The sequence below is a fragment of the Hemiscyllium ocellatum genome, chromosome 37 (assembly GCF_020745735.1).
Source record: "Hemiscyllium ocellatum isolate sHemOce1 chromosome 37, sHemOce1.pat.X.cur, whole genome shotgun sequence".
In the NCBI taxonomy this organism is placed as follows: Eukaryota; Metazoa; Chordata; class Chondrichthyes; order Orectolobiformes; family Hemiscylliidae; genus Hemiscyllium; species Hemiscyllium ocellatum.
The window spans coordinates 40,636,774-40,663,769 of NC_083437.1; the positions used below are offsets into that span (position 1 = coordinate 40,636,774).

General features: G+C 40.2%; 1 protein-coding gene across 1 annotated transcript in view; it reads left to right on the plus strand.

Annotated features, from left to right (window-relative positions):
* ube4b (ubiquitination factor E4B, UFD2 homolog (S. cerevisiae)) overlaps nucleotides 1-18,513 on the plus strand; it is an 82,540-nt gene extending 64,027 nt beyond the window's left edge. Inside the window, exons 19-27 of the mRNA XM_060851833.1 lie at nucleotides 156-254; nucleotides 2,086-2,321; nucleotides 3,679-3,805; nucleotides 4,199-4,343; nucleotides 5,481-5,615; nucleotides 6,247-6,438; nucleotides 8,647-8,821; nucleotides 13,304-13,450; nucleotides 14,100-18,513. Of these exons, the coding sequence (XP_060707816.1) occupies nucleotides 156-254; nucleotides 2,086-2,321; nucleotides 3,679-3,805; nucleotides 4,199-4,343; nucleotides 5,481-5,615; nucleotides 6,247-6,438; nucleotides 8,647-8,821; nucleotides 13,304-13,450; nucleotides 14,100-14,170 (1,327 nt within the window). The 3' untranslated portion in view covers nucleotides 14,171-18,513. The remainder of the gene's footprint in view (nucleotides 1-155; nucleotides 255-2,085; nucleotides 2,322-3,678; nucleotides 3,806-4,198; nucleotides 4,344-5,480; nucleotides 5,616-6,246; nucleotides 6,439-8,646; nucleotides 8,822-13,303; nucleotides 13,451-14,099) is intronic.
* The last annotated feature ends 8,483 nt before the right edge of the window (nucleotides 18,514-26,996 follow it).

The following is a 26,996-nucleotide window of genomic DNA, read 5'->3' on the forward strand; positions in this document are numbered from 1 at the left end:
AATATTGCTTTTTTTTGAAACCACATTAACTCTGGTCAGTTTTATTCTAATAATCAAACTAATATTAATCAGATAAGTGTTGACTTCTATGGTTTCTTTTACTGTTGACTAACTACAGGATTGCTGAATGAATGTTTTTTTCTTTCTCCTCGCAGCATGACACTGCCCCTAAATCCAGAGATCCCCAAGGTGTTTGCAGCATTGCCTGAATTCTATTTAGAAGATATTGCAGAATTTTTGCTGTTTATTGTACAGTAAGTAAAAGTAATTTCAACAGGAGTAGCGATACGTTAATCCTTGGCTGATTTATAATCACCAGGTCACGGATTAAAACAAACTCTTTTCATGCAAGGTTGATAAACTTAAAGTGTGAAGCACTATAACTGATCTAGGAGCATTTGGCCCAACAATGTTCTCAACTAAACTAAGTTTGTATGATTCTAGTGAGTTTTGAGAAGATTTGTAGCTCAGCTTGAGGTTCTAGATGTAGGTTTGCTCACTGGGTTGGAAAATTTGTTTTCAGACATTTTGTCACCATACTAGGTAACATCATCAGTGAGCCTCCAGATGAAGCACTGTGGTATGGCCTGCTTTTTGTGTTTAATTTTTCTTGTGTTTGTGACATCATTTCCTGTAGTGATGACAGTTCCTGCAGTGATGTCATTTCCTGCTTTTTTTCTCAAGGGGTGGTAAATGGAAAATCTTGAATTTAGTGCATATCATTGTCAAAAGTAGTTGTTTTTGAAGGTGGCAGAAATGGCAATTATTTAAAGCATGTTTTCAGATTTTGATGGTGTGAGCTGTTCCCCTTGTTATCCGAGAAGAGTTATCTTCAAATTGACTCAGGGTGTTTCTATTTATACAGTTTGCCAGCAGAGTACTAGTACCTGTGATCTCAATGGGGCAAAGTTGCTTACTCATGATTCCACTTTGAAGCAAGGCACAGCGATTGTGCTACCCCACCCCACCTACCCTAAAGATGTGCTGTTCGAATTTATTTAGGGTACTAAATGCTATTGTTCAGTTTTTTTTGTTAGGATTTGTCTAAATCACAATTGAAACATGTCAGGAGTCAGGATTTTGTGTCTCAGTACTGCTTAATGTAGCCCTAAGGTTTTGCCTGTTAGTTACATTATTGTGTTGGAATTGGCACAAAAGCTTTGAAAGTTATATTTCTTTAATGAGTAGTAACTGTAATCGATCAATTTGTTGTAAAGCCTGAATGTAACTTGTTTTGTTCTGTCGGTATACTGTAACTTGTATACTAATTGAAATTTGAACAACCACCAGCCAGTATTGTTTCTGGCCACTTTTAAACCACAGAGCCCAAGTTAATTTGTTATGCTCACTGTATCCTGGTAAATCCAGCACATGGCAGCATTCTTTCTGGAACTATCTTCACTTGTTTTGCTGACTGTCTTGCAACAAAACACACAACCTTACTGCAGCATTGGATTTTATCAGCTTTATTGTTGTCATCTCCCTGTAAGTCAACAAGTGACCATGAGCGTAAGTGACATAAGCATCTTGTTCTCAATTCCACTTTCTGGTTGCTGCTTTCATGCTGCAGAGTGGAAACGTTAATTTAAAATTTTCTTCTGATGTGATCTTATCAAAACATGCAAAATCCTGGGAGGACTTGACAATGTGGATTCTCAAAGCATATTTGCCTTATATAGGGGTTCAGTTTAAAGATAAGGAGTCTCCTGGTTAAGACTGAAATTTGGAGGATTTTATTCTGAGGGTTGGGAGACTTTGAAACTCTTTCTCCAGATAGTGGTGGAGGCTGAGTCATTGAACACTTTAAGGGACAAGTAAGTTCTTTATTAATAAGGGAGTCGATGGGTTTTGGGGAGTAGGTGGAAATGTGGAGTTAAAGCTACAATTATATCAAGCGTGATCATCTTGAGTAGTGGAATAGGCCAGACAGGCTGAATGGCCTGCCCTTCGTAATACGTTTGCATTTACTGGGAGCATTGTGCCTCTAGCAAATAATATTATATTGCTGTTTGTGAAAACACTATGTGCCAGCTTTTACAAATGATGGTTTTCTTGCAATTTATTTTATTACTTATTCTTCTACAGATATTCCCCTCAGGTTTTATATGAACCTTGTACTCAGGACGTTGTGACCTTCCTTGTTGTATTTATCTGTAGTCAGAACTATATCCGAAATCCTTACTTGATTGCCAAGCTGGTAGAAGTCATGTTTGTAACAAATCCAGCAGTTCAGCCTCGAACACAGAAATTCTATGAGATAATGGAGAATCATCCATTGGCTACAAAACAGCTTGTGCCTGCGTTAATGAAGTTTTACACAGGTATGTTGTTCATCCTATTTATTAGTTAACTTGGAGATCATATAATACCTGGTTGATGTACAATGGACTTACTTTGGATGATCTGCATAAAGGAGCTAAGAACGGGTCAAGAATTACATAAGAAATTCCTGTATGACATTTCGATATGATGATGAAGAGGGAAGGTTTGGAGGGAAATGGGCCAGGAGCAGGCAGGTGGGATTAGTTTAGTTAGGGATTATGTTTGGCATGGACTGGTTGGACCAAAGGGTCTGTTCAATGCTCTATGACTCTGTGATGTGTGTTTCCAAATTCTCCTTGCTTTGTTTATTGAGGAAACAATCATTAGTGGTAGATCAGCTAATAACCATAGACAGCATTTCACTGCAAGATGAGTTGATTAGATCTTTTTCAGTTTATTAAAAGGCTAAAGAATGCTGTTTTTTTCAAGTATTGTTAATTCTTTAGTGATGGGAAATCGAGCACTGAAGCCAAAGATTAATATCTGACTTTGTAGTGGAAAGTTGATGGAGAACACCAGTGTTGAGAAAGTATCAATCCTATCACAAAAGAAATGAATGTTTGTTTGTTCTGATCTTTTTTCAAACATCCCCCTCGATTCCTTTCCTGGGGCATGGATTCCATGCTGTGATCTGGTTGCTCAGGTGCTGGTGACCCTCTATTACCTTAAACAAATAGGCATCCTTCGTAAACATCGTGCTGTGTTGTGGGTCTGTTTGGGTGGAGTGGGATATATACAATAAAGTTAACAGTCTGTACTGTCTGGTGGGACTCTGTCATGTTAGAGAGAGAGTGGAGGGGAGAGGTTGAGAAGAACAATTCTTCCTGGGTCATGAAGTGTGGGGCATGCACTCATGCTGTTGGCTTCATTCTGCATCTCAAACCAGCTGACCAGCCAACTGATCTAAATTAGCCCCTTTTTTATGGAGTCAAGGCAGGTTACAATATCAGTGTTATCATCACAGTGCAGATGCCAGGAATTGTTCAAATAGCTTTTTGAAATTTTCATTTAGTTTGCACTTCATTTTCAGTGCATATTTTTAAATGATATGGAAAAATTGATGTTTATCTTAATTGTCAGAATTTATTCTAATTTAATATTTGGAAGGTAACACAGCATTTTAGCTACTGCATTTTGGAAAATGAAATTTATTTTCTTTGGAATTTTTGTAAACTATTTTTGCTGTTTAAACATCATCAGTCACACTCATTTTAATCAGGGTATCTTTTGCCTGGGCTTTGTTTATAACATTACTGTTATTGTGTTACTGAAGCAAACAGTATCTGACCTGATGTATTATACTGATCTTCAGAATTTTGGATGCAGCAGCAAAAAGTGCTGTTATTTGTTTTCCAGATGTTGAACATACTGGAGCAACCAGTGAATTCTATGACAAGTTCACTATCCGTTACCACATCAGCACAATCTTTAAGAGCCTATGGCAGAATGTGGCACATCAAGGTACCTTCATGGAAGAGTTTAAGTAAGTTGATGCAATCCAACTTTCCCTTTCTTTTTGAAAAAATGACTAGTTTTATGTGTAATGTTATGTTAGTATGAGAATAGACTGCAATAACAACATTTAAAAGGCATCAGGCTGGGTATATGAATAGGAAGGGTTTAGAGGAAATGGGACTAGATTAATTAAGGATATGTGGTTGTCATGGACAAGTTGGACCAAAGGGTCTATTTCCGTGCTGTACATCTCTTTTGACTCTGTGACCTAAAGAACCATAAATTCATTGTAACCACCAAGTACCATGTATTTAGGCAATTATTTGTGGTGGTGTTCACAAAACCTGATTTAAATTTAAAGTTTTCCTGCTTGCATCTGTTTTGCAGCCTGCTTTACACTGCATACATTTTATATTTGCAGTTCAGGAAAGCAGTTTGTTCGTTACATCAATATGCTCATAAATGACACCACCTATCTGCTGGATGAAAGTCTGGATTCTCTCAAACGCATCCATGAGGTACAAGAAGAAATGAAGAACAAAGAGCGCTGGGACTCATTGCCCAGGGTGAGTGTGCATCTTGCTTAATGTGTGTGCTGTCTAGTTACTTTGAAGAAGTACTGGTATTGGATCCGGTCTGCTGGCCAGAGAAAGATGAGACAAAATAAAAGCAAATTATTGCGGATGCTGGAATCTGAAACTAAAAGAGAAAATGCTGGAAAATCTCAGCAGGGCTGGCAACATCTAATAAGGAGAGGAAATAACTGACGTTTCGAGTCTGACTGACCCTTTGTTAAAGCTTCAAAAAAAAGGGAGAAATAGGGATGAGACAAAAGCCATCTGTAATTCCAGGATGCTTAAAAGCAGCATTTCAAAATTCAAGAATAAGGTAACAATCTGTATTTGCATAGCCGGATGCCCATTATTTGTGAAACTATATGTAAGTAACAAACCCTTTTTTTGGGTAATAAAATGTCCCAAATTGTGTGCATAAGACACGTTTCCTAATCACTGCAGATCTGTAAAAACTTATAAACTCTCAAATGTTTTTAGATTAGATTAGATTACTTAGTGTGGAAATAGGCCCTTCGGCCCAACAAGTCCACACTCACCCGCCGAAGCACAACCCACCCAGACCCATTCCCCTACATTTACCCCTTCACCTAACACTACGGGCAATTTAGCGTGGCCAATTCACCTGACCTACACATTTTTGGACTGTGGGAGGAAACCAGAGCACTCAGAGGAAACCCACGCAGCCACGGGGAGAATGTGTGGAGTTTGCACAATCAGTTGCCTGAGGCGGGAATTGAACCCGGGTCTCTGGCACTGAGAGGCAGCAGTGCTAACCACTGTGCCACAAAACTGGAAATTTGCTTCTTTTCAGGATTGCTGTCATATAGAAAAAGGAATGTGCAGAGTCCTTGGGCTAAATGGCCAGTGTGTGGGCTGTTTGATTCTCCTTCCTCATCACTCCACTGTTGGTCTGCATAATTCTTTTTAAGCTGAGAGTTAATAATGGGCTATTATTTTATTTTTTCACACAATTCCAAATTAGCTATTAAAATGAGCTTCTAATTATTCTGAAGAATTATGAGTGAGTACAGTTGTTCATCAGTTTTTTTTAAATGTAGATGATATACTGAAATAAAATAAATTCCACAGTTTAATGGACCTCAAGTTATTCAATTTTAATTTTCAAAGGATCAGCAACAAAGCCGGCAGTCACAGCTGACACAGGATGAGCGTGTCTCCCGCTCATACCTTGCTCTAGGCGCAGAAACAGTGGATATGTTTCATTATCTCACCAAACAAGTACAAAAACCTTTCCTTAGACCTGTGAGTACATTATCTAGTGATTCTTCCACCTTTTTAATCTACCATTGCTAATAAATATAAAGATCTGTTTTGTGGGTCTTAGTTGTATCTCACTTCTGAGTAGTGGTAAGATTTACTTTGCTTCAGGCAAACTGGTGTGTGTGTGTGTGTGTGTGTGTGTGTGTGTTTGTGTGTGTTTGAATTTGCTAGGTGCTAAACATGATCATTTAGATTTGAAAAGGGGGTGCATGGGCAAATAGAATGAATGTCTTGAGATTACACTCAATCCCATTGTAATTGTTTTCCTGCTAGATCAAACATGGATGTTGTAAACCTGTTTTAGCAGATCACTTTTCTGAAGGATAAAATTATGCGGGTTCCATGATCGAGGTAACAAAAACATCTGTGTTTAGGAGTGAAAGAGGCAACTGTCTTAACCAGGGTCTGATTTTTTTTGTCTCTGCAGGGTGATAACTAAAATGTACCATTTTTATTGGTGCTCACCAGTGCACTTTTCTTTTGTTCATTGTTTCTCTTGCTTTTGGCAGGAAGTGTTTGATCATTGATGAGATTTCATTGGAATCTCTCTATTAAGCTTTGCAAAGCAGTATTTCAGGAACGTGCTGTTGATTTTTTTTCTTGTTCATTGCAGGAACTTGGCCCGCGCCTAGCTGCCATGTTAAACTTTAACCTGCAACAACTGTGTGGGCCTAAGTGTCGTGACCTAAAGGTAGAGAATCCAGAAAAATATGGTTTTGAACCAAAGAAGCTTTTGGATCAACTGACTGATATTTACCTGCATTTAGACTGTCCCCGGTTTGCAAAAGCCATTGCTGATGACCAGGTTTGTGTGCATCATTTCTGAATGCTTTCCTTTTGCCAATTTTATACATAAAGTTTAAGAATAACTTCTAACAAAGTACGTGTTTTCTGAAGGGAATTGATTTTATGTCATGTCTTTGCTGCTTAATGCTCCTTTTCTGTAGTTTCATGCTACTTCATGTGCTGCATGGAACAGTAGGTCCTGCTGTTCTAAAGAATAATTGAATGCACATGCTGTAACATTTTTTCTAACTTTTTTCCATGCACTGTACTAGACTAAGTTGCTTCACTATGGGTTGGGCAGTTATCTCTCAGCTGCCGAGGAGTGTCTGTTAATGTGACGATTTCTTAAAAGTGTTTGTAATAAAATGCAGTGAATGATGAGTTTCACATGAGCTGAGAGAGAATTTGCAGTGCAGCACCAGCTCCAGGCAAATTGACAGGTCAGTGACCAATTTTTAGTCAACCATCAGAGAAAAGGCCTATTGACTTCAAGCATGTGCCTCTTCCTGGCCTCAGGACAGTTAGCATTCACATCAGTCCTGCAGAGGATTATTGAGATCTGGAGTGCACCACTTAAAAAGGTGGTAGAATCAGATTCCTTAGGATCTTCCAGAAGATAATTGGATATGGCAGTGAAGAGGACTGATTTACAAGACTGTTTGATGTTTTTCAGTTTGGTCATACGAATAGGAAAGCAGAACGCATTTTAAAAGTATTTATTGATTTCAAAGGCACATGCTATGCTTGTTAAAGGAATGCAAGAAATTGGCATGGAGATACAATAAGCAATTAAGCATTTGTCTTTATTGCAAGGGGGTGGACTTGCTACAATTGTGCAGGCACAGGTGAGTTCACACCTGAACTATTGCATGCCAATTTGGTCACCATATTTAAAGTAATACATAGTCACCTTGATGACAGAACTGCAAAGCCTCACTCTAGGTTGTCGCCTTGGGTGGAAATGTTATGTTATGATGAGGCTGATCAAATTGCTTTGATATTCTTTGGAATTCAGAAGCATGAGAGTAGACCTCAGTGAAACATACATGTTTCTGAAGGAACTCAACAGGGTAGGTGCTGAGAGGTTCCTTCAGCTGGTCAGGGAATTTAAAAATGCCACTGCTGTTTTCAGGACTGAGGTTAACCAGTTCTTAACTGAAACCAGTTGAATATCTTTTGGAATTATCCATCCCAGAATGTTGTGCATGTTTTATTGTTGAAAATATTCAAGGCAGAGATCCTCAGATTTTTGGTGTCTGAGGAATTGAAGCCCAAGATCAACGAAGGTGGCAAAACCGGCTCGACAAGCTGTTTCTGGTCTACTTGTGTTCCTGTTTACTTTATTCTTGGAGGAAGCCGAGGCATGGAACTAAATTGGATCAAAGAGATGTCACGGTTAAATGGCTTCCTCCTGTGTTACAGGATTCTTTGTTTCTGACATTCATTCCCTTCCAATAAAATAACAGAACAGCTGTTCCTACCCTAAATAAACTGACACTAATGATTTTGTAGCCGACAAGTTGGAAATTAATCATTGCTGTTGATTTAAGTTGGGAAGTGTGCAGATGCGTAGAATCATAGAATCTCTGCAGTGTAGAAAGAGACCACGTGACCTGTCGAATCTGCAACGGCCCTCCCGAGAGCATCCCACCCTGTCTCTGTAACCCATAGCGTTTACCATGGTTAATCCACCTAATCTGCACATTTCTGGATGTTCTTGGGCAATTTACCATGGCCAACTCACCTAACATGTACATTTGGTCTGTGGGAGGAAACCAGAGCACCCAGCAGAAACTGGGAGAGGGTGCAAATTCCATACAAAGTTGCCCTAGGCCTGTCCCCCAGGGACTGCTGTGAAGCAACAGTGCTAACCACGGTGACATTGTGCTGCCCACCGTTTGAAATTAATTGCTATTTTTCTAACATGGCCCATGCTCATTCTGGTAACACCAAATTATTGAGGGTAAAGTTGCATTCTGCTACCCTGTTGGTCACCACTTTGTCATTTAACAAAATGGGTCACCAGAACTCGGATGAGCACTTGAAGTGTCATTACAATGAAGGCAGTGGGACAAATGTAGATAAGTGAATCTTTTTCCACTGCTCATTCGGCAATTAGGCGTCATCTGTAATTGTCACCTCTAAATCCATTTGTTAATGATTAATGGTTGATAGATGTTTTGTCATTTTATCTGCAATATCCTAATACCTTTTTCTTTTGGAACAGCGATCATACAGTAAAGAATTATTTGATGAGGTGATTTCAAAAATGAGGAAAGCGGGAATTAAATCAACAATAGCTATTGAAAAATTTAGACTTCTGGCAGAAAAGGTGGAAGAAATAGTCACAAAGAATGCGCGTGCAGAAATTGACTATGGAGACGCACCAGATGAATTTAGAGGTAAACTAATTTGGAAAATTTTAAATGTGTAATTAGAATGGAAAATATTATAGTGACTCATTACAATAACCTTGTAAAATGTTCTAAATTTTGTGTTAGTTCTGGTACGTTATCTGATGATCATTTAGTCAGGCTGACAAAACTTTTGTTTTGAATATCTCTTCATCTAAGCTACCAATACCTGGAATAGCATTACACATTCATTTATATACATTACAGTTTCTGGACCAAAACTAACAAGGCTAACTAAATTGCACTAACTTAGCACATCTTTCACAACATTGTAAAGAATGGTCTGTTATGTACTGCAGCAACCTTTTAATTACCAAGGTCTGCAGTAGCACCCCTTTCTTCACAGTTTATTATTGTTGGAACCCACTTAGCTAATTTGTTCCAGTTAGCAATCTCATCTCTGGGTGATATCAAGTTATCTGTAGATGCTATACCAGGATATGACCACAGAAACTGCACTGAAATTAGGGTGAAAAAGTCAGTGGCAGCTACATTATTCCATCGCGCGCTAAACTGTGTTGAGCATCCACCTCTGTTTTATGATCGGATTCTGTTGTGAGGTCAATATTTTTAATGGACAGACTTTATTTGAAGTTTTAATAATTTGCATAGGTTTAAGGTCTTGGGCAAGGGATACAGTAAATATAAGACCATAAACCATAGGAGTGGAAGGAAGGCCATTCGGCCTATCGAATCCACTCTGCCATTCAGTTGTGGCTCAGGTCCTGGCCTCCATTTTGAACTTTTCAGATCCTTAGGGACAGCATCTCAGCACAGGTCACAACTTAAGCTCAAATGCTTGGAAGTTGAAGCTCATGACTAGAAAGATTAGAGCTGTCACTTTTGATACTGGAGGCCAAGTCTCCGTCTGTTTCCTGAAGAAAATAAAGGTTCCTATCGCACTCACTATTGAAGACCATCCATCATGTTTGTCACAACTGGATTTTAGTCCCTTAGTTTCCAGATTTCAGCCTAATCATACTTGTCCAGAAAACAAGCCTGTATTTCAGTGTGTGAAGAAGAACATATTTGCACAATAATGACTTGGAACCCCCTGCCTATGAGGGTGGTGGTGAAGGAAACTGGGTGGGCACTTGAAGGAAATAACTAAACTTGCCCAACTGTAGGGATTGAATGAGCAAGTGGGATTGACTGGATTGTTCCCGGCAGCTGCATAGATTTGATGAGTCCATTGGCCTCCTGAAATGTAAATGACTCTTTGGAAAAGAGATTCTAATGCATTACTGCACATGAGTTGGTGAAATTCATACAAGCAGGTTGTAGTTAGCTTAATGAGCCAGTCGATTTGTTCTCTGACGTTTTGTCACCATGCTAGGTAACATTAGTGAGCCTCCGATGAAGTGCTGGTGTTATGTCCTGCTTTCGGTTTGTGTATCTTGGTCTATTGTGGTGGGTGATATCGCTTCTGGGTCTTTTTCTGAAAGGTTGGTAAATGGGGTTCAAATTGATGTATGCCGATGGAGTTCCGGTTTGAATGCCAGGCCTCTAGGAATTCCCATGCATGTCTTGGTTTAGCCTGTCCCAGGATGGATGTATTGTCCCAATTGAACTAGTGCCCCTCTTCGTCCTGTGTGTAAGGATACTAGCGATAGTAAGTCATGTCTTTTGGTGGCTAGTTGGTGCCCATGTAATCCAGTTTCCTGCCCGACGTAATGTTTGTTGCAGTCCTTGCAGGGTATTTTGTATCTGACGTTCATTCGGCTGGTTGTTGGTATGGGCTCCTTTTAAATTCATCAGGAGCTGTTGTGTGGTGGTAGCTTTGTGGGTTAGCAGTTGATGTTGAATCACGCCTGGGTTGATGACTGTATGAGCACTGTTTCATTCCCAACAGTGAACATTACAAATTCAAGTCTTTTTTTTCAATTACCGCAGATCAGTATATTAAAAATCTTTACAAAAACAAGGGTTGACTTTCACTGTCAGTTACATTTAGTCTATAAGTGTCACTTTGAAATATAAATCAAAAACAATAGTTCATATTAAATCAGTGATGTGGTTTATTAATTGAATTAATAGATGTCCTTTGTAGAATTGAAATGTGTTAAAAACAGTCAAGTTCATTGTCTTTGGTAGCTGATGCAAAGTAATTTTGGCATCAGGCCTTTTGGTATACTCAGCCATTTTGGTCTTGGGCCAGATCAGACCTTTTCAGTCCATAGAGCTTTGTAGGACTTTTTGATTTGGCCCAATTGGATGTATATAAATATGTGGCATTTCTGGTGACCGTGTTATTGTCTGGGTTTTGAGGATTTATTCTGATGCATGATTCTGAAGCTCTAGTCAGTGACTGGTCTCTATTTTTACAATGTATTCAGGCTTGAGAATCTTCAGGGAGGGTTCGTCTTACATTCTCATGTGCTGAATTCCCTTGCTGCATTGCAATTATTCGATGATTTGGAAGCCATCCTTTTTGTTTTAAGTTGTCTGTCAGGTTTGAATGGAGTTTCTTCTGCTGGACACCCATTTCAAGTCGTCATTTTGTACACTTGGTCCGCTCTCTGTGTATCTTAAGCTCCTGCAGGCGTTGCCTTTGGCAAGTTAGCCTGTATTACCTGTTTGATCGTATGCTTGTTTGTAAGGTGAATAAAATGTGCACTTTGAAGGTGAAAAATTGAGGTTGACCCCAAACACAAATCTATTTCTTAAAAGAACGGAGGTGGGGTTTACACTTTTAAGGATAGGCTTAAACATAATCTTTGGTGTCACAGTCATAGAGATCTGCATTGAAGTAAAAGACCAGTGTCATCTGCACCAGTCCAAAATGGCCAACTAACTATTCTCATTCTGTTTTCCAGCACTTAGCCCCTAGCCTTGTACACCTCGGCATTGCAAATGTGCATCTAAATACTACTGAAAAGTTTTGAGGGTTTCCACCTCTGTTGCCCTTAGAGGCCGTGAGTTTCAGATTCCCAACATACTCTAGATGAGAGTTTGTCCTCGCACCTTTGAACCACCTGTCCCTGGGTCATTGATCCCTCCATCAAGGGGAAAGATTTCTTCCTGTCTACCCTATCCATGCCCCTCATAATTTTTGTACATCTCCATCATGTCCCCCTCAGTATCTGCTGCCAAAGAAAAGTAACCCTAGTCAGTCCAATCTCTATTAATTACTGAAACTCTCTAGCACAGGCATAAACATCCTGGTAAATCTCCTCCTGTACCGTTTCCAGTGCTGTCACATTCTTCCGATAACGTGGATTCCAGAACTGCACACGATACTCTAGCTGTGGTCTAACAGACTTCTTATATGCATCACTTCCCTGCTCTTAAAATCTATGCCTTGACTGATAAAGGCACGGATACCATATGCCACCTTAACTATGTTTTTCACCTGTCCTGATACCTGAAGGGACCAGTATAAATGAACACCAAGGTCCCAGTGATCTTTAATGCTTCCCAGGATCTTACCACTCATCGTGTATTCCTTTGTTTTGTTTGTCTTGCCCAAGTGCATCATCTCTCACTGAGCTGGATTGATTCTATTTCCTGTTGATCAGCTCAGCCATATCCTCCTGTAATTCAAGGTTTCCCTCATCACTATTTACCACCCCACCAATGTTTGTAGCACCTGCAAACTTACTGTTACTGAAAAATAAGATTGTCTTGTATCCTGTGGTGTACATTAAAAGTTAGATACAGGGTTGAATAAATTACTAACGTTGTAGGAGCAGGAGTAGACCGTCTTGATCATCTCAATGCCATCCTCTCATACTATCTCCATATTTCTCTGTCATTAGTCTCCAGAAATGTATCTGTTTCTGGTTTGAACATGCGCAATTATTGAGCTCTTTCCCTGAGGTAGAGAATTCCAAAATTTCATCACCCTCGGAGTGAAGAAATTCCTTCTTTAAATTAGTCTTTAATGGCCGATCCCTTATCCTGGTTCCTAGTCCTCAACTCCCCAACCGGGCTAAACCATTTATCCATATCCACCCTGCCTTACCTTGTGAGAATTTGGAAGTTTCAATAAGATCATCTCACATTCTTCAAAACTCTGGAGTCAGGATTTGACTAAATGGATGGAAAAAAAAATGCACAAAAACTGAAAAGCCAACAAAACGATGTGAAAACCAGGTAAGGTTTGTAACAGCCTGATTTGTGAACAGCATACGTGGGATGGCAATGCTCTTGCCAAGTGAACAGGAGCTTGTGATTTTTTTTGCAGTCTCCTCTAATAACAGCAATACTGTCAGCAACAGATGCCACTGACCGTGGGTAGGCTGGGTACTGCTGGTTTCAACTAGCTGCTTTATGACCATTGCCTGTCATTGCTTTCCTGCTGCTCATATTGTGGAACCTCTCTGCATTTTTTATACATCGCACATGCTCAGTTGTTTCAAATAGAAAATTATACCAGCAGAGTTCAGGGTGTTTAATTAGATAGATAAATGTTTAATACAACATCGTAATAGCTATTAGAGTTGCTGAATTATAAGGCCTCTGTTACAGATCCATTGATGGATACTCTGATGAATGATCCTGTGAAATTACCCTCTGGGACCATAATGGACCGTTCTATTATTTTAAGACACTTGCTGAATTCACCAACAGATCCATTTAACCGTCAACACCTGACTGAGAATATGTTGGAGCCAGGTAATGAATGTTACTTTGAACCTGCATTACTTTTATTATGCTAGTTAATGGCTTCTTCCAGTGGTAGATGAGGTAAAGGCATTGCCCAGTATGCTGATGTCCACAGACCAGGAAAGCCCTAGATTTAGTCTGCAGTCAGGTATTGGTAGGGATGGACGCTAGTTACGCTCAGTGTGTTGACACTCCTAATGGAAGTCAGACATTTTGGAGAAACACCAGAAGGCTACTGTCATCTGAAAAAAAATTGTACACCAACATAAATCATTTTCTTTCTTTAAATAAAGACAGTGCAGCACTTCTCACACTGCAACAAACTGGCAGGGTAGCAGTTTACACTACCTCGCCATGCCATTTGCCTGATCTGAGCTGTTAGGTATGTTGCAAAAACCAGAGACAAAAGAAAAATCATTCTCTTCCCAACAAAATTCCAAAAAAGCAGAGCAAAAGATTCAATAGCACGACCATCATCACCATTCACCAACACAACACCATCAACTCAAATTGGACCAGCTGCATGCATTCTCCAGCATGGCACCAGGATGTCATCTACCCATATGTTAGTGATGGAATACATGAAATGCAATGAAGGAAACTCCTTGCTAAGTAACTTCCATTCAGTTCTCAGTTTGTGTTACTTTCTATGTTGCAGTGCCTGAACTGAAGGAAAAGATCCATGCCTGGATGAAAGAGAAGCAACATGCAAATCGTTCTTCACAGTGAAGTGTTACTTATGTGGGATACAATGAGAAAAATGTGTAGTTGTGAACTTAGACCACCAGATTATTAAGACCCAAACGCAAATCTGCTCAACACTGAGGCTGTGCAGGCTACGTCTGCTGCACTGATGTTAAAAAGGGTGAACTGAACGCATTAGGAAAATGTAATGTCTCTGTAAATAAATCTAATTTAAAGAACAAAAATAGCTAAAAGGAGAGAAGTTCAGTGGTATTGGGTACAATTTAGAATACCTTTTTCAGTACAGCTACACGTGACCAATTCCCTTGTAGCAATTTTGAAACAAAAAGGGTCTGAGCAAACAATGTTTTTTAAAATGACTGTATTAACAGAAGATGGTCTGTATTTTAGGTTGACGTTATTACTGTATCTTGCGACCAGTCGCTGCTAAAGGGACTGTTTTGTTTGCTGCACTAAATGTTTCTCAAAACCAAAGTAACGCACAGGCCCTTTCCCTAAAACCTGATGTTTTAATTATGAGACATAATCAGTTGGCTCACAGGATTAATGGTGAGACTGTTGAATTCTATTTGTTTACCATTAACTTATATTTTTGTCTCTAGCTTTTCTTCCCCACCCGCCCCCTGACACCAGTGCTTTTGTGCAAACTCTGTAGCAAGCAAGCGAGGTTATGGAGTTCATCCATTTCTGCTGAACCATGTTCTATGACCATCGTTTTTTCCACAGTATGATCTGCATTATTGAAATATTTTGATTGCAATAAGGCTTTTTTTTAAACGAGGGATTTTCTCCAAGAAATTACTTCAGTCCAACTGCTGTTGGATTGCCTTCCTCTCCCTGAGGACCTTTTACTGCTACAGCACACTAGAGGGCACTCTTGTTTGCCAGGAGTTCCTTCAGCCTTATATCAATGTGTTTTAACTAGTATATGTTGGGTGCCACTTCAGTGACTACCTAATAAGTGAATAAAAATGAAAACTCCAAATTCTTTTTTTTCTATCGGCCCTGTTGTATTCACTCCTGTTACATTAATTTGAGCTTTTAATTCTTTGTAAGTTGACTACATTTTCTACATTCTCTGTAATTTGCTGCGAAGCTTGTTATTTCAACAGTCCTGAATTGCAGCAAGCTGAGGTAATGTGAAGTTACTTTGCATTATGGAAAATCTTCTTTGAAAATTAAATAAAGTATGCAAGAAAACTCCCAAATTACAAGTGATTTCCAAATAACTGAGTCGCTCACAGTTCCACAAAAATGCTTCAACTGAAGAATTGACTCTGCTGCCATTTCTGCATCTGATAGTTTAGAAATCATCCAGTATCACTGGAATATCTTGATGTTATTTTAAACTGCAGCACTGTGACATCTGCAATTCTGCATGCATCCAGTTACAGTGACAAAATTGAGCTAGCCACCATTTCCTTTCAGTGAAGCTACATCTGTGTTAACGGGGAAGGGAAATCCAGTTATCAGGTTTGAGTATGTGGGCATATTGCTCCATTTTATATAGTGACCAGTGTTGTGCTGCTATACTCAATTTGCAGGCCTTTGCTGTAACTGAATGATGACTGCTCTGCTGCATAACACTTTGAGCTCAGAATTTGGGGCAACACGGTGGCTCAGTGGTTAGCACTGCTGCCTCACAGCACAGAGTCCCAGGTTCCATTCCAACCTCAGACAACTGTCTGTGTGGAGTTTGCACATTCTCCCCATATCTGTGTGGGTTTCCTCCCACAGTCCAAAGATGTGCAGTTCCGGTGAATTGGCCATGCTAAATTGCCCACAGAGTTAGGTACATTAGTTGGAGGGAAATGGGTCTGGGTGGGTTACTCTTCGGAGGGTTGGTGTGGACTGGTTGGGCCGAAGGGCCTGTTTCCACATTGTAGGGAATCTAATCAATTGTAATAGTCTAGCTTAATTCTTTTGCAGTAAAATCTGTAAATGTGCAAAATCATTACAGGAACAGCAATAAGTGGAAGCTGCAATATGAAATGCTGTCAAAGGAAATTGGAATTTTATTATAACTTTAAACAGATTGTCAAGACTTAGCTCTTATCCCTACCATTCTATGCACATTGAGTGCCTCTATTCCTGCAAGTTTTCTTCAAGATCTCTGTTTCATTTCAGCTGCCAGTAGATCGATACTTCAAATTCATGTCTGGTGTAAATATTTCCATTAAATATTTTACAATGCTCTTAGATTTCAAATCAGTTTTACACTTTTTATTTCAAATTGTACCGATTCTTAATCGTAGTGGTATGTTCTTTTAATGCAATGTACTTGAGGAAGATAGCCGATGAGTTAATTGAAGACGTTTTCAAATTGCTGGCTATGAACTGTGGTGATTTTCACTGCAAATCTCCAGCAAGCATATTTCTAACACATGACAGTCCATTTAATCCTGTGCAAGCAATTTTAAAATTCCGGGCCCGTTTCAGTACTTAACATCTGTGTACTTCCACCCTAATTCTAGATTAAATAAATGTTGTCACATCAAATGCTGGTCATTTACATCTCCCCATTATACAATTAATATCTGTTGATAGTTCTGTGCAAAATTTGAAAATGTATACTAAATAATCTGAACATTGAAAATCTATAAAATATTTGGTCTTAAAAGAGAAACTGGAATTCAGCAATAAAAGTGCAAAATGATGGAAGTGCACAGTCAGCTCAGGGATGTTAGTAAAGAGAAAAGACAGGCCAATGTTTGAGGTGTCTATTCTGCTAAAATACCCAGGGATTTGAATCTGCCATGTCTCTAAATACTGGCTGGCCAGCTGTGCATTTCTACCCCTTTTTATATTTGTTTTATCCGATGCCTAAATTTAGTTTGACTATTGTTGCAAAATATAAATCCAGCTTCATAAATGTCTAATCCAATCAGTATTAACGACTCTTTTTGAATTGTTAAACTGGTATTCTAGCTGTTTTAGTGGAGTGTCTTGCTCGACGTGTTGCAAATAACAGTTCAACAAGAAAAACCAGTGTGTTCTCCTGAATAGAGCTTTTACACATCATGGCTCAGGGTAGTGCGCACTCCTCTGAGTCAGGTGATTGTGGGTTCAAGTCACATTTCAGAGACTTAGACGCAACAGCAGCAGCAGAGTCGGCAGAAGTGCTGCCCGTTGAGATGTTAAACTGACTTTGTCAAGTGCCTAAAATGTAGAATATAAACAGTAAATGTTTAACTAGCTACTGGTCTTGTACCTGCCCACATCCCTGCAAATAGAATATTTAAATATAAAATGCTGTTGCTAAAGTATGGACATTTTCTACAGCAGCAGTGTTACATGCAATAGGAGTAGATCATTAAATAAATAAATTCAGACTAATTATTTTAATAAATGAATCTTGTGCATTTTTTCATTTGTCCTTTTCAGAATCCTCCCTGTTTAATCTTTTGAGCCAAAATTCATTGGTGTGGCCAGATATTGTTGGATTTTGTTTTCTCTTTAAACAGGAAGGATACTGTGCAGATAACGAACATCTGAGGTGCCTCTCTGTAAGTTGTACAACCTATCATAGAGCTGCCACTGATTATGAGCGTATGTGAGGCATAATCTATCCTTTTCCAGTTCAGATCAGTCTTAATTTTATCTGAACTTTGAAATTCATTTTTGCTGCTGATGTAAATTTTGAGGAGACCTGGTGAGAAAATAGATGACCCTTTCTAATCCAGAGCCTTTCTCAAGACAAAGCAATTCAAATTTACGATTTCAAGTAATGTCCCAGTATTAGCATTTTGAGCAAATGTAGACATTCTCCGATTTCTCACTGATGCCCCGTTTAAATTCAAGGCCTTAACTATTTTAGCATTTGTGATGCTGTTGTTGCAAAAAGGATAATTGAGACCATTCTGGACTGGAAAGAATCTAAGATTCAGATCTGTTGCATCAGGTAATTTGAAGGTCTTTAAGCAATTACTCCAATACCCTGATAATGTGATTGTACTCACCTTTCCTTTTTATCCCACAACTGTTGAACTGGACTTCTGGCTCTGCAACAAGAAAATGAGGAAATTAACAGCTACATTGTCCAATAAAAATTTGCATTTTTGGTAATGTCATACTGCCCCTTGCTGCAGGTACTTGAATTTCTGGTTTATTTTTTATTTTAAAAAGCTGGAAGTTTTCTTTGTTTTCTAATAAATGCTGTTGTAATCAGAGAACTGTTTTTAATGATAAACCTGCTCAGAATGGTGATTCCTCGAACTTTGCCTGATTGCCTCGAACTTTGAATTCCAATAAATGGTGGTATACGTCTCAAATACAAAATGGTATCATTGTCTTCTACTGGGTTAGCGAGTCATCGTTTTCTGTTTGAAGCCAAATGTATTTGCACTTTAGTGACCTTTTACTCTGAACTGGATTCCACTCTGTTATCTGTTCTGTATAATTCTTGTTTTCATTTTTCTGTAAACTATTGAAGCATCGATGAAACATGCTACTATATTTCTTCTTGAGCTTGGGGCATTTTTTTACACCACGCTCATGTCTCATCTTAGAACGGTTGTGGAATCTATTAGATTTTACCTTCCTCTACAAAATTACCTGTTTCCAGGATCAATCTAATTTGAGCTCTGGCAGGTAATTTGAATGACCAAAGTCACGTAGGTGCGACTGATTCTCCCACATTGTTTTCTTTTTTTGGCATGGTTACTTAGTACTGAAGTAAAAGATGCAATAACTTGTCCAACTCTTATCTTGAGTTCTGGCAAGGATGAGTAATTCCTTGATTATTTAAAAGATGCTCAAGTATGCAACATTGTTATACAAATATTATGCATGAATGTTCACTAGGTAAGCTTTGAATGTACAAAAATGACATCTGGTATGCATTGTAATCCAAAGTTTCCAAACGTTACTTTGAACATACCTGATAACCAACCAGATTAACTTGGTCATGAGCTTGTAGTCGTCAACTGAAGACAGTTGAAGTAGCTGGTGGAATTGTTGAGAATTCTGTGTTACGCCAGTTGAATTATAAATGATGTGTGTTTTGACCCTTCAGTTGCAGTGATAGTGTCCCTACATCTGGGCCAGAAGGTCCAGTTTCAAGTCCCACCTGCCTGGTGATACATTTTAATATGGTTGAACGGGTTGATTTAAAAAATATAAAGAACAAGATATATAACATCTGGCAAAGGAAAAGCATCCTTTTTTGAACAGGAAAATGTGTTTGAAGAGGAAGGTACAGACTGCGCACAATTGAGGGTGACTCATTATCCACTCAGTTTGTGTGAGCCTGTTTAGATAATGTACCTGACTAATCTCTGTTTAACTGCATTAATTGTTAAATTGATATTCCACCTGCCTTTAGGCAGATGTTGCAAAATGTTTTGTCAAGAATTACCCGGATGCTGTTCTGTATAGAGTTTTAGCACATCATGTCTGCTGTGGTTCTGTGGGTAGCATACTTGCCTCTGAGTCAGAAAGTTGTGGATTTGAAGTGCATTTCAGAGACTTGAGCACAATAATTTCAGGTTGTCAGTCCTGTGCAGTACTGAGAGTGCTCCATTTGAATGAGATGTCAAACTGTTTCCATGTCTGGGTGGATAAAAGATCCTGTGGTACTGACCAAAGAAGAGTATGAGAGATGTCCTTAAACTATGGCCAATGTTTACGACACAATCCAAATCAGTGACGTGTATTAGTCTGTCACTGTTTCTTTGAATCTTGATTTGTGAACAACAAACTGGTGCAATTCTTGATAATACAACAATGACTACGCTCGCACTTAATTGGTCAAGGAGAATGCTTTGGGGAGACCTGAGGCCATGAGGGTTATAATAGAAACTTCTTTCTGTCAAATCAGATAATGTAATGTTTGTAGATACAAGTAAGTTCATATATATTCTCTTCACAGGGATCAGTGAACATTGAATATTTTGCAGCACGAGGAATTTAATTCTTAAAATAAAGTGCAATAAATATATTCCCATTGTGTGACTCATTTGTTTATTATTATTTATGGGATCATCTAATACTATAACAAAATCCACAGTTTTAGGGAAGAACAGTCTCTTCTTACCCATTGATTTCCTGAAGGTAGCCATGATAGCGAGGTTTGAGAAGATTTGTAGCGCAGGTTGAGGTTCTGGATGTAGGTTTGCTCACTGAGGTTCTGGATGTAGGTTTGTTCATTTTCAGATGTTTCGTCACCATATTAGGTAATATCTTCAGTGAGCCTCCAGACAAAGCACTGCTGGTGATTCCTGCCTTCTATTTATTATTGTATTCTTATTTGTAGTCATGGTAGCAGCATGGCATTCAAACTTCCCCTGTGACCACTGTACTCCATGCAGTTGGAAAACTTGCGATTCTCTATTCGAAATGCTTTTGCAGAGATTCTAGATCCAAGTTGTGTTAGAGTTCAGCTTTGACTAATAGCATAGATATTGTTCGTTGCTGATCCCAAAGCTTTTCATGAGACTGGCATGATGAGCCTTCACATGGAATAGTCATGGAGCCATTTATAATTATTCTCAATTCAGATTTAAATAGGTGAATACAGAAAGGAATCAAAATTATTTTGACACTACTGCATCTAATAGTAAATGTTCAAGATTATGAAAAGGACTGTAGCCATTTAATCTCCTTTTGTAAAATAAGGTGTTATGATGATACAGCAATGAAGGAGTAGCCAGGTGGAGGCGAGACATTTTTGACATGGGTCCTTTAACAGTGCAATTACCAGGATCAGGTTACCCGCTTAGTGTCTCAGCCGCAATGCATGGTAATCCAGTGAAATACATAAATCACAATAAAACAATTCAGCTTTTTGATTCTGTTCCTTGTGTGTAGAGTCTCTCCATCTGAGCTGTTTGGTTATTCATGCAAATGCAGGCCAGATTTCCAGGGAGTTATTAAACAGTATCTCAATAAATTGTAAATGATAGTATGGCTACAGACCACCATACCATGAGCTGTACAGGTTCCAGTCTCCAAATAGAGTCCCGAACATGCCTACTAAGGTCACAATAGTATAGCTACATTGTCATTAAATCTTACTTTTGTCCAAAGCTTCATTAAACTTTTTCAGCTCTGTCCGTTCCTCCAAGAAGTTTGAGTTCCTGATATCTTTCAGAGTTGACATACTCCTAGCTAAATAGAATTTGATTATCCTGTAACTGCGGAAATATGGAGGTGTTGGGGGACAATTCTCTGCAGATAAAACTACCAGATGTGCTCCTTTTATTCTCTGCACCACAACTGCCCCAACACAATTCAACAGTGGCTCCATTTTTACAGCTGGGAGGAGAGGGTAAGTACATACCACAACATTTGTTTCATGCCTGGGTTTCCCATTTCAAAGTATACTCTTAGAATTACGCTCAGTAACTATGCTGAGAAGTATAATATATTAGGTCAGAACACCTGATTTACTTAAACAATTCTGTAGTAAATTCCTTTTCAAGATTTATTGAAGAGTTAAGTGAAAACAAATGAGTTCTAAGTGAATTGGTTGCAATGAAAAGTTGGAGAGAGAAAAGCACTTATTGCTTTATGCCCCACTGATGTAGAATATATCCCTTGTTCTATATAAGGGGTGCAAGTAAGAACCATTGTCATGTTGCCAATCCTTTCATGATTCTGAAGCTGGGGAAACAGAGGTCCAAAGCCCCAGGTGGTGTGTTCAGTGCACTGGTTGGAAGGTTTGAGTTATAAAGAAAAATGGATACACTGGGACCTTTCTCACTGGAGCAATTGCTTCACTCTTTTCGGTAGCAGGCAGAGTGGGAGGAGCGACAGCTGGAACCAGAGGCCTGACAGGAAGGTAAATTTTAAAAGATATAAATGTTTATCTCGTGTATAGGCAGAGTGCACACTGAGCAGGAGCAGACATGGGACTGCTGAGTAAGTGAGGCTTTATATTTGGGTGGTTGCTTTACCTGAAACACCATGTGAGTAGTGTCTCCCACCTGTCATTGTCCTCTAACCTCAAAAAAAAGGTTCTGTGCGCCAACTGGTAAGTTGGCTTTTAGTTTTTCAGGAGTCTCGGTAATTTGGAATGGAGGTTAGGGCAGTTGAATGTTCCTCCTGCAGAATGTGGGAAGGGTCACCACTAGTGTCCCTGCTGACTGCATCTGCGGGAAGTGCGCCCAACTTCAGCCCCTCGAACCACGTCGGGGAACTGGAGCTGGACCTGGATGAACTTCGGATCATTTGGGAGGCGGAGGGGGTTATTGAGGGGAGTTACAGGGAGGTAGTCTCCCCTCCGGTAAAAGAAAGTAGTGTAGGGATCCCCTGTGGCCATTTCCCTCAACAACAAGTTTGCCATTTTAGATACTGTGGGGGAGGGGGGGGGCAACTTACCAGGAGTAAGCCATGGGGCACAGGTCTCTGGCACAGAGTTTGTATTACTCTCAGGAAGGGGGAAGAGGAGCAGAGCATCTGTCATTGGGGACTCCATAGTTAGGGGGACAGATAGGAGATTCTGTGGGAACAAGAGAGAGTCGTGATTATTGAATTACCTCCCAGGTGCTGGGGTTTGTGATGTCTCTAATCGTGTTTTCAAGATTCTTGCAGGGGAGGGAGAGTAGCCCCAAGTCATGGTCCACATCGGCACCAACGACGTAGGTAGAAAGAAAAATGGGCATTTAAAGCAGAAATTCAGGGAGCTAGGCTGGACGCTGGGATCTAGGGTGGAAGCTTAGAGCTAGAACAAATAGAGTTGTTATCTCTGGTTTATTACCTGTGCCATGTGCTAGTGAAGCAAGGAATAGGGAGAAAAGAGTTGAACATGTGGCTACAGGGATGGTCCAGGAGGGAGGGTTTTGGATTCCTGGATAATTGGAGCTCTTTCTGGGGAAGGTGGGACCTCTCCAAACAGGATGGTGTTCACCTAAACCAGAGGGGTGCCAATATCCTGGGAATGGGGGGGTGGGGGAATGGATTTGCTAATGTTCTTCAGGTAGGTTTAAACTAATTCAGTAGGGGGATAGGGACTGGAATTGTAGTTCGTGTATATGGGAGGTTGAGAGTAGTGAGTTCAGATCTAAGATTTCAAGAAGGTAAGTTGTTTTGAAGCGTGCCTACTTCAGTACCAGGAGCATCCAGAGTAAGGTGGGTGAAATCGCAGCATGAGCTGAAAATGTGTTGCTGGAAAAATGCAGCAGGTCAGGCAGCATCCAAGGAACAGGAGATTCGACGTTTCGGGCATAAGCCCTTCATCAGGAATCTGCTGAAGGGCTTATGCCTGAAACGTCGAATCTCCTGTTCCTTGGATGCTGCCTGACCTGCTGCGCTTTTCCAGCAACACGTTTTCAGCTCTGATCTCCAGCATCAGCAGTCCTCACTTTCTCCTCGAAATTGCAGCATGGGTTGGTACCTGGGATTTCGATGTTGGGCCATTTCAGAGGCATGGGTAGAGCAGGGACAGGAATGTTTATTGCGGATTCCGGGATTTAGATGTTTCAGTAAGAACAGAAAATGGTAAAAGAGTGGGGTGGTGTGGCACTGTTAGTCAAGGGCAATATTTAGTTGCAGAAACAACTAGCTCCTCTACTGAGCTAGTTTGGGCTGAGATTAGAAACAGGAAAGGAGAGGTTACCCTGTTGGGAGTTTTCTATAGGCCTCTGAATAGTTCCAGAGATGTAGAGGAAAGAATAGCAAAGATGGTCCTCGATCGAGTACAAGGTAGTTATGGGGGAATGTAACTTTCCAAATATTGACTGGGAATACCGTAGTTCAAGTAGTTTAGATGAGTCGGTTTTTGTCCAATGTGTGCAGAAAGGTTTCCTGATGCAGTATGTAGACAGGCCAACAAGGGTCAAGGCCACATTAGATTTGGTACTGGGTAATGAACCAGGCCAGGTGTTAGATTTGGAGATAGGTGAGCACTTTGGTGACAGTGACCATAATTCAGTTATGTTTGCTTTAGCAGCAGAAAGGGATAGGTATACACTGCAAGGCAAGAGTTATTGCTGCGGGGAAGGCAATTATGATGCGATTCGTCAAGATTTAGGACGTATAGGATGGGGAAGGAAACTGCAGGGCATGGGCACAATAGAAATGTGGACCTTATTCAAGGAACAGTTACTGTGGATCCTTGATAAGTATGTACCTGTCACGCAGGGAAGACGTTGTCGAACACAGGAGCTATGGTTTACTAAGGAAGTTGAATCTCTTGTCAAGAGGAAGGAGGCAGTTTATGTTAGGATGAGATGTGATGGCTCAGTTAGTGCACTTGAGAGTTACAAGTTAGCCAGGAAAGACCTAAAGAGAGCCAGGAGGGGATAAGAGAAGTCTTTGGCAGATAGGATCAAGGAAAACCCTAAGGCCTTCTATAGTTACATCAGGAATAAAAGAATGACTAGAATAAATTTAGGGCCAATCAAGCATAGTAGTGGGAAGTTGTGTGTGAAATCAGAGGATAGGGGAAGCATTAAATGAATACCTTTCATCAGTATTCACACTAAAAAAAAGACAGTGTGATAGAGGAGAATATTAGGATACAGGTTACTAGACTAGATGGGATTGAGGTGCATAAGGAGGAGATGTTAGCAATTCTGGAAAGTGTGAAAGCACAAGTCCTCTGGGCCAGATGGGATTATCCTAGGATTCTCTGGGAAGCCAGGGAGGAGATTGCTGAGGCTTTGGTATTGATCTTTGTCGTCATTGTCAACAGGAATAGTGCCAGAAGACTGGAGGATAGCAAATGTTGTTCCCTTCTTCAAGAAGGGGAGTAGAGACAACTCTGGAAATTTATAGAACTGTGAGCCTTACTTCGGTTGTGGGTAAAGTGTAGGAAAGGGTTATAAGAGATCAGTTTATAATTATCTGGAGAGGAATAAGTTGATTAGGGATAGTCAACACGGTTTTGTGAAGGATAGGTCATACCTCCCAAACATGGAGTTCTTTGAGATGGTGACCAAACTGGTGGATGAGGGAAAAGCGGCTGATGAGCTCTATATGGATTTCAGTAAGGTGTTTGACAGGTTCCCCACGATAGGCTATTGCACAAAATATGGAGGCATGGGATTGCGGGTACTTTAGCAGTTTGGATCAGAAATTGGTTAAGTGAAAGAAGACAGAGGATGATAGTCGATGGAAATATTCATCCTGGGGTTCAGTTACTAGTGGGGTACCGCAAGGATCTGTTTTAGGTCCACTGTTGTTTGTCATTTATCTAAATGACCTGGATCAGGGCATAGAAGGATGGGTTAGTACATTTGCGGATGATACTCCAGATAGGTAGAGTTGTGGATAGTGCTGAAGGATGTTGTAGGTTACAGAGAGACATAATTAGGCTGCAGAGCTGGGCGGAGAGGTGGCAAATGGAGTTTAATGTGGAACGGATTGGACCGAAGGGTCTGTTTCCATGCTGTACATCCCCATGACTCTGTGTGAGGTGATTCACTTTGGAAGGAGTAACAAGAATGCAGTGTACTGGGCTAGTGGTAAGATTCTTGATGAGCAAAGAGACCTTAGTGTCCAGATACATAGATCCTTGAAAGTTGCCTACCAGGTTGATTGGATATTAAGAAGGCATACAGTATGTTCTCTTTTATTGGTAGAGGAATTGAGTTTCATAATAATGTGCTCATGCTGCAGCTGTACAAAACTCTGGTGTGGCCGCATTTGGAGTATTGTGTACAGTTCTGGATGTGAAAGTTTTGGAAAGGGTTCAGAGGAGATTTACAAGGATGTTACCTAGTATGGAGGGAAGGCCTTACGAGGAAAGGCTGAGGGACTTGAGGCTGTTTTCGTAGAGAGAAGAAAGTTGAGAGGCGACTTATTTAAGACATATAAGATAATCAGAGGGTTAGATAGGTTGGACAGTGAGAGCCTTTTTCCTCTGATGGTGATGGCTCCCACGAGGGGACATAGCTTTAAACTGAGGTGTAATAGATGTCAGAGTTTCTTTACTGAGTAGTGAGGGTGTGGAATGTAGTGTCTGCAACAGTATAGACTCGCTAACTTTAAGGTCATTGGATAAGCATATGGACAAGAATGGAATAGTGTAGGATAGATGGGCTTCAGATTGGTTCCACAGGTCAGTGCAACATTGAGGGTCGAAGGGGCCTGTACTGCGCTGTAATGTGCAATGTTCGTAGGAAGTCGAGAGACGACCTTACAGAAGTTTATAAAATAATGAGGAGTTTGGATACAGTTAATGGTAGTTGTCCAAGGGAAAAGACAGGGGATTTCGAGACGGGGGAGGGTCACATTTTTACGGTGAGAGGAAAGAGATTTTAAGAGATACGAGGGGCAAGTTTTAACACAGAAACTTCTTGACGCAGCGATGGATGGGGTACAAATACAACATTTAAAAGACATTTGGATAAGTACATGGATAGGAACGATTTTAAGGGATAAGGGCCAAGAGCAGGCAGCGGGAATAGTTTAGATTAGATTAGATTAGATTACTTACAGTGTGGAAACGGGCCCTTTGGCCCAACAAGTCCACACCGACCCGCCGAAGCGCAACCCACCCATACCCCTACATTTACCCCTTACCTAACACTATGGGCAATTTAGCATGGCCAATTCACCTGACCTGCACATCTTTGGACTGTGGGAGGAAACCGGAGCACCCGGAGGAAACCCACGCAGACACAGGGAGAACGTGCAAACTCCACACAGTCAGTCGCCTGAGTCGGGAATTGAACTTGGGTTTCTAGTTTGGGATTATGTTTGGCATTGACTGGTTGAACCGAAGTGTCTGTTTCCATGCTGTATAACTTTGGTTATTCCCTAGATATACTGGTGTGGTATCTAATTATCAGAAAGCTGCTTTTCTGTAATTGTTCAAACATGAATGTTGGCACAACGGCCAAGGAATTTTTCTCTCTTTAAAGAGCGTAACTTTTTTTGGAAGGGTGTCATTATTGAGCCCCCAACG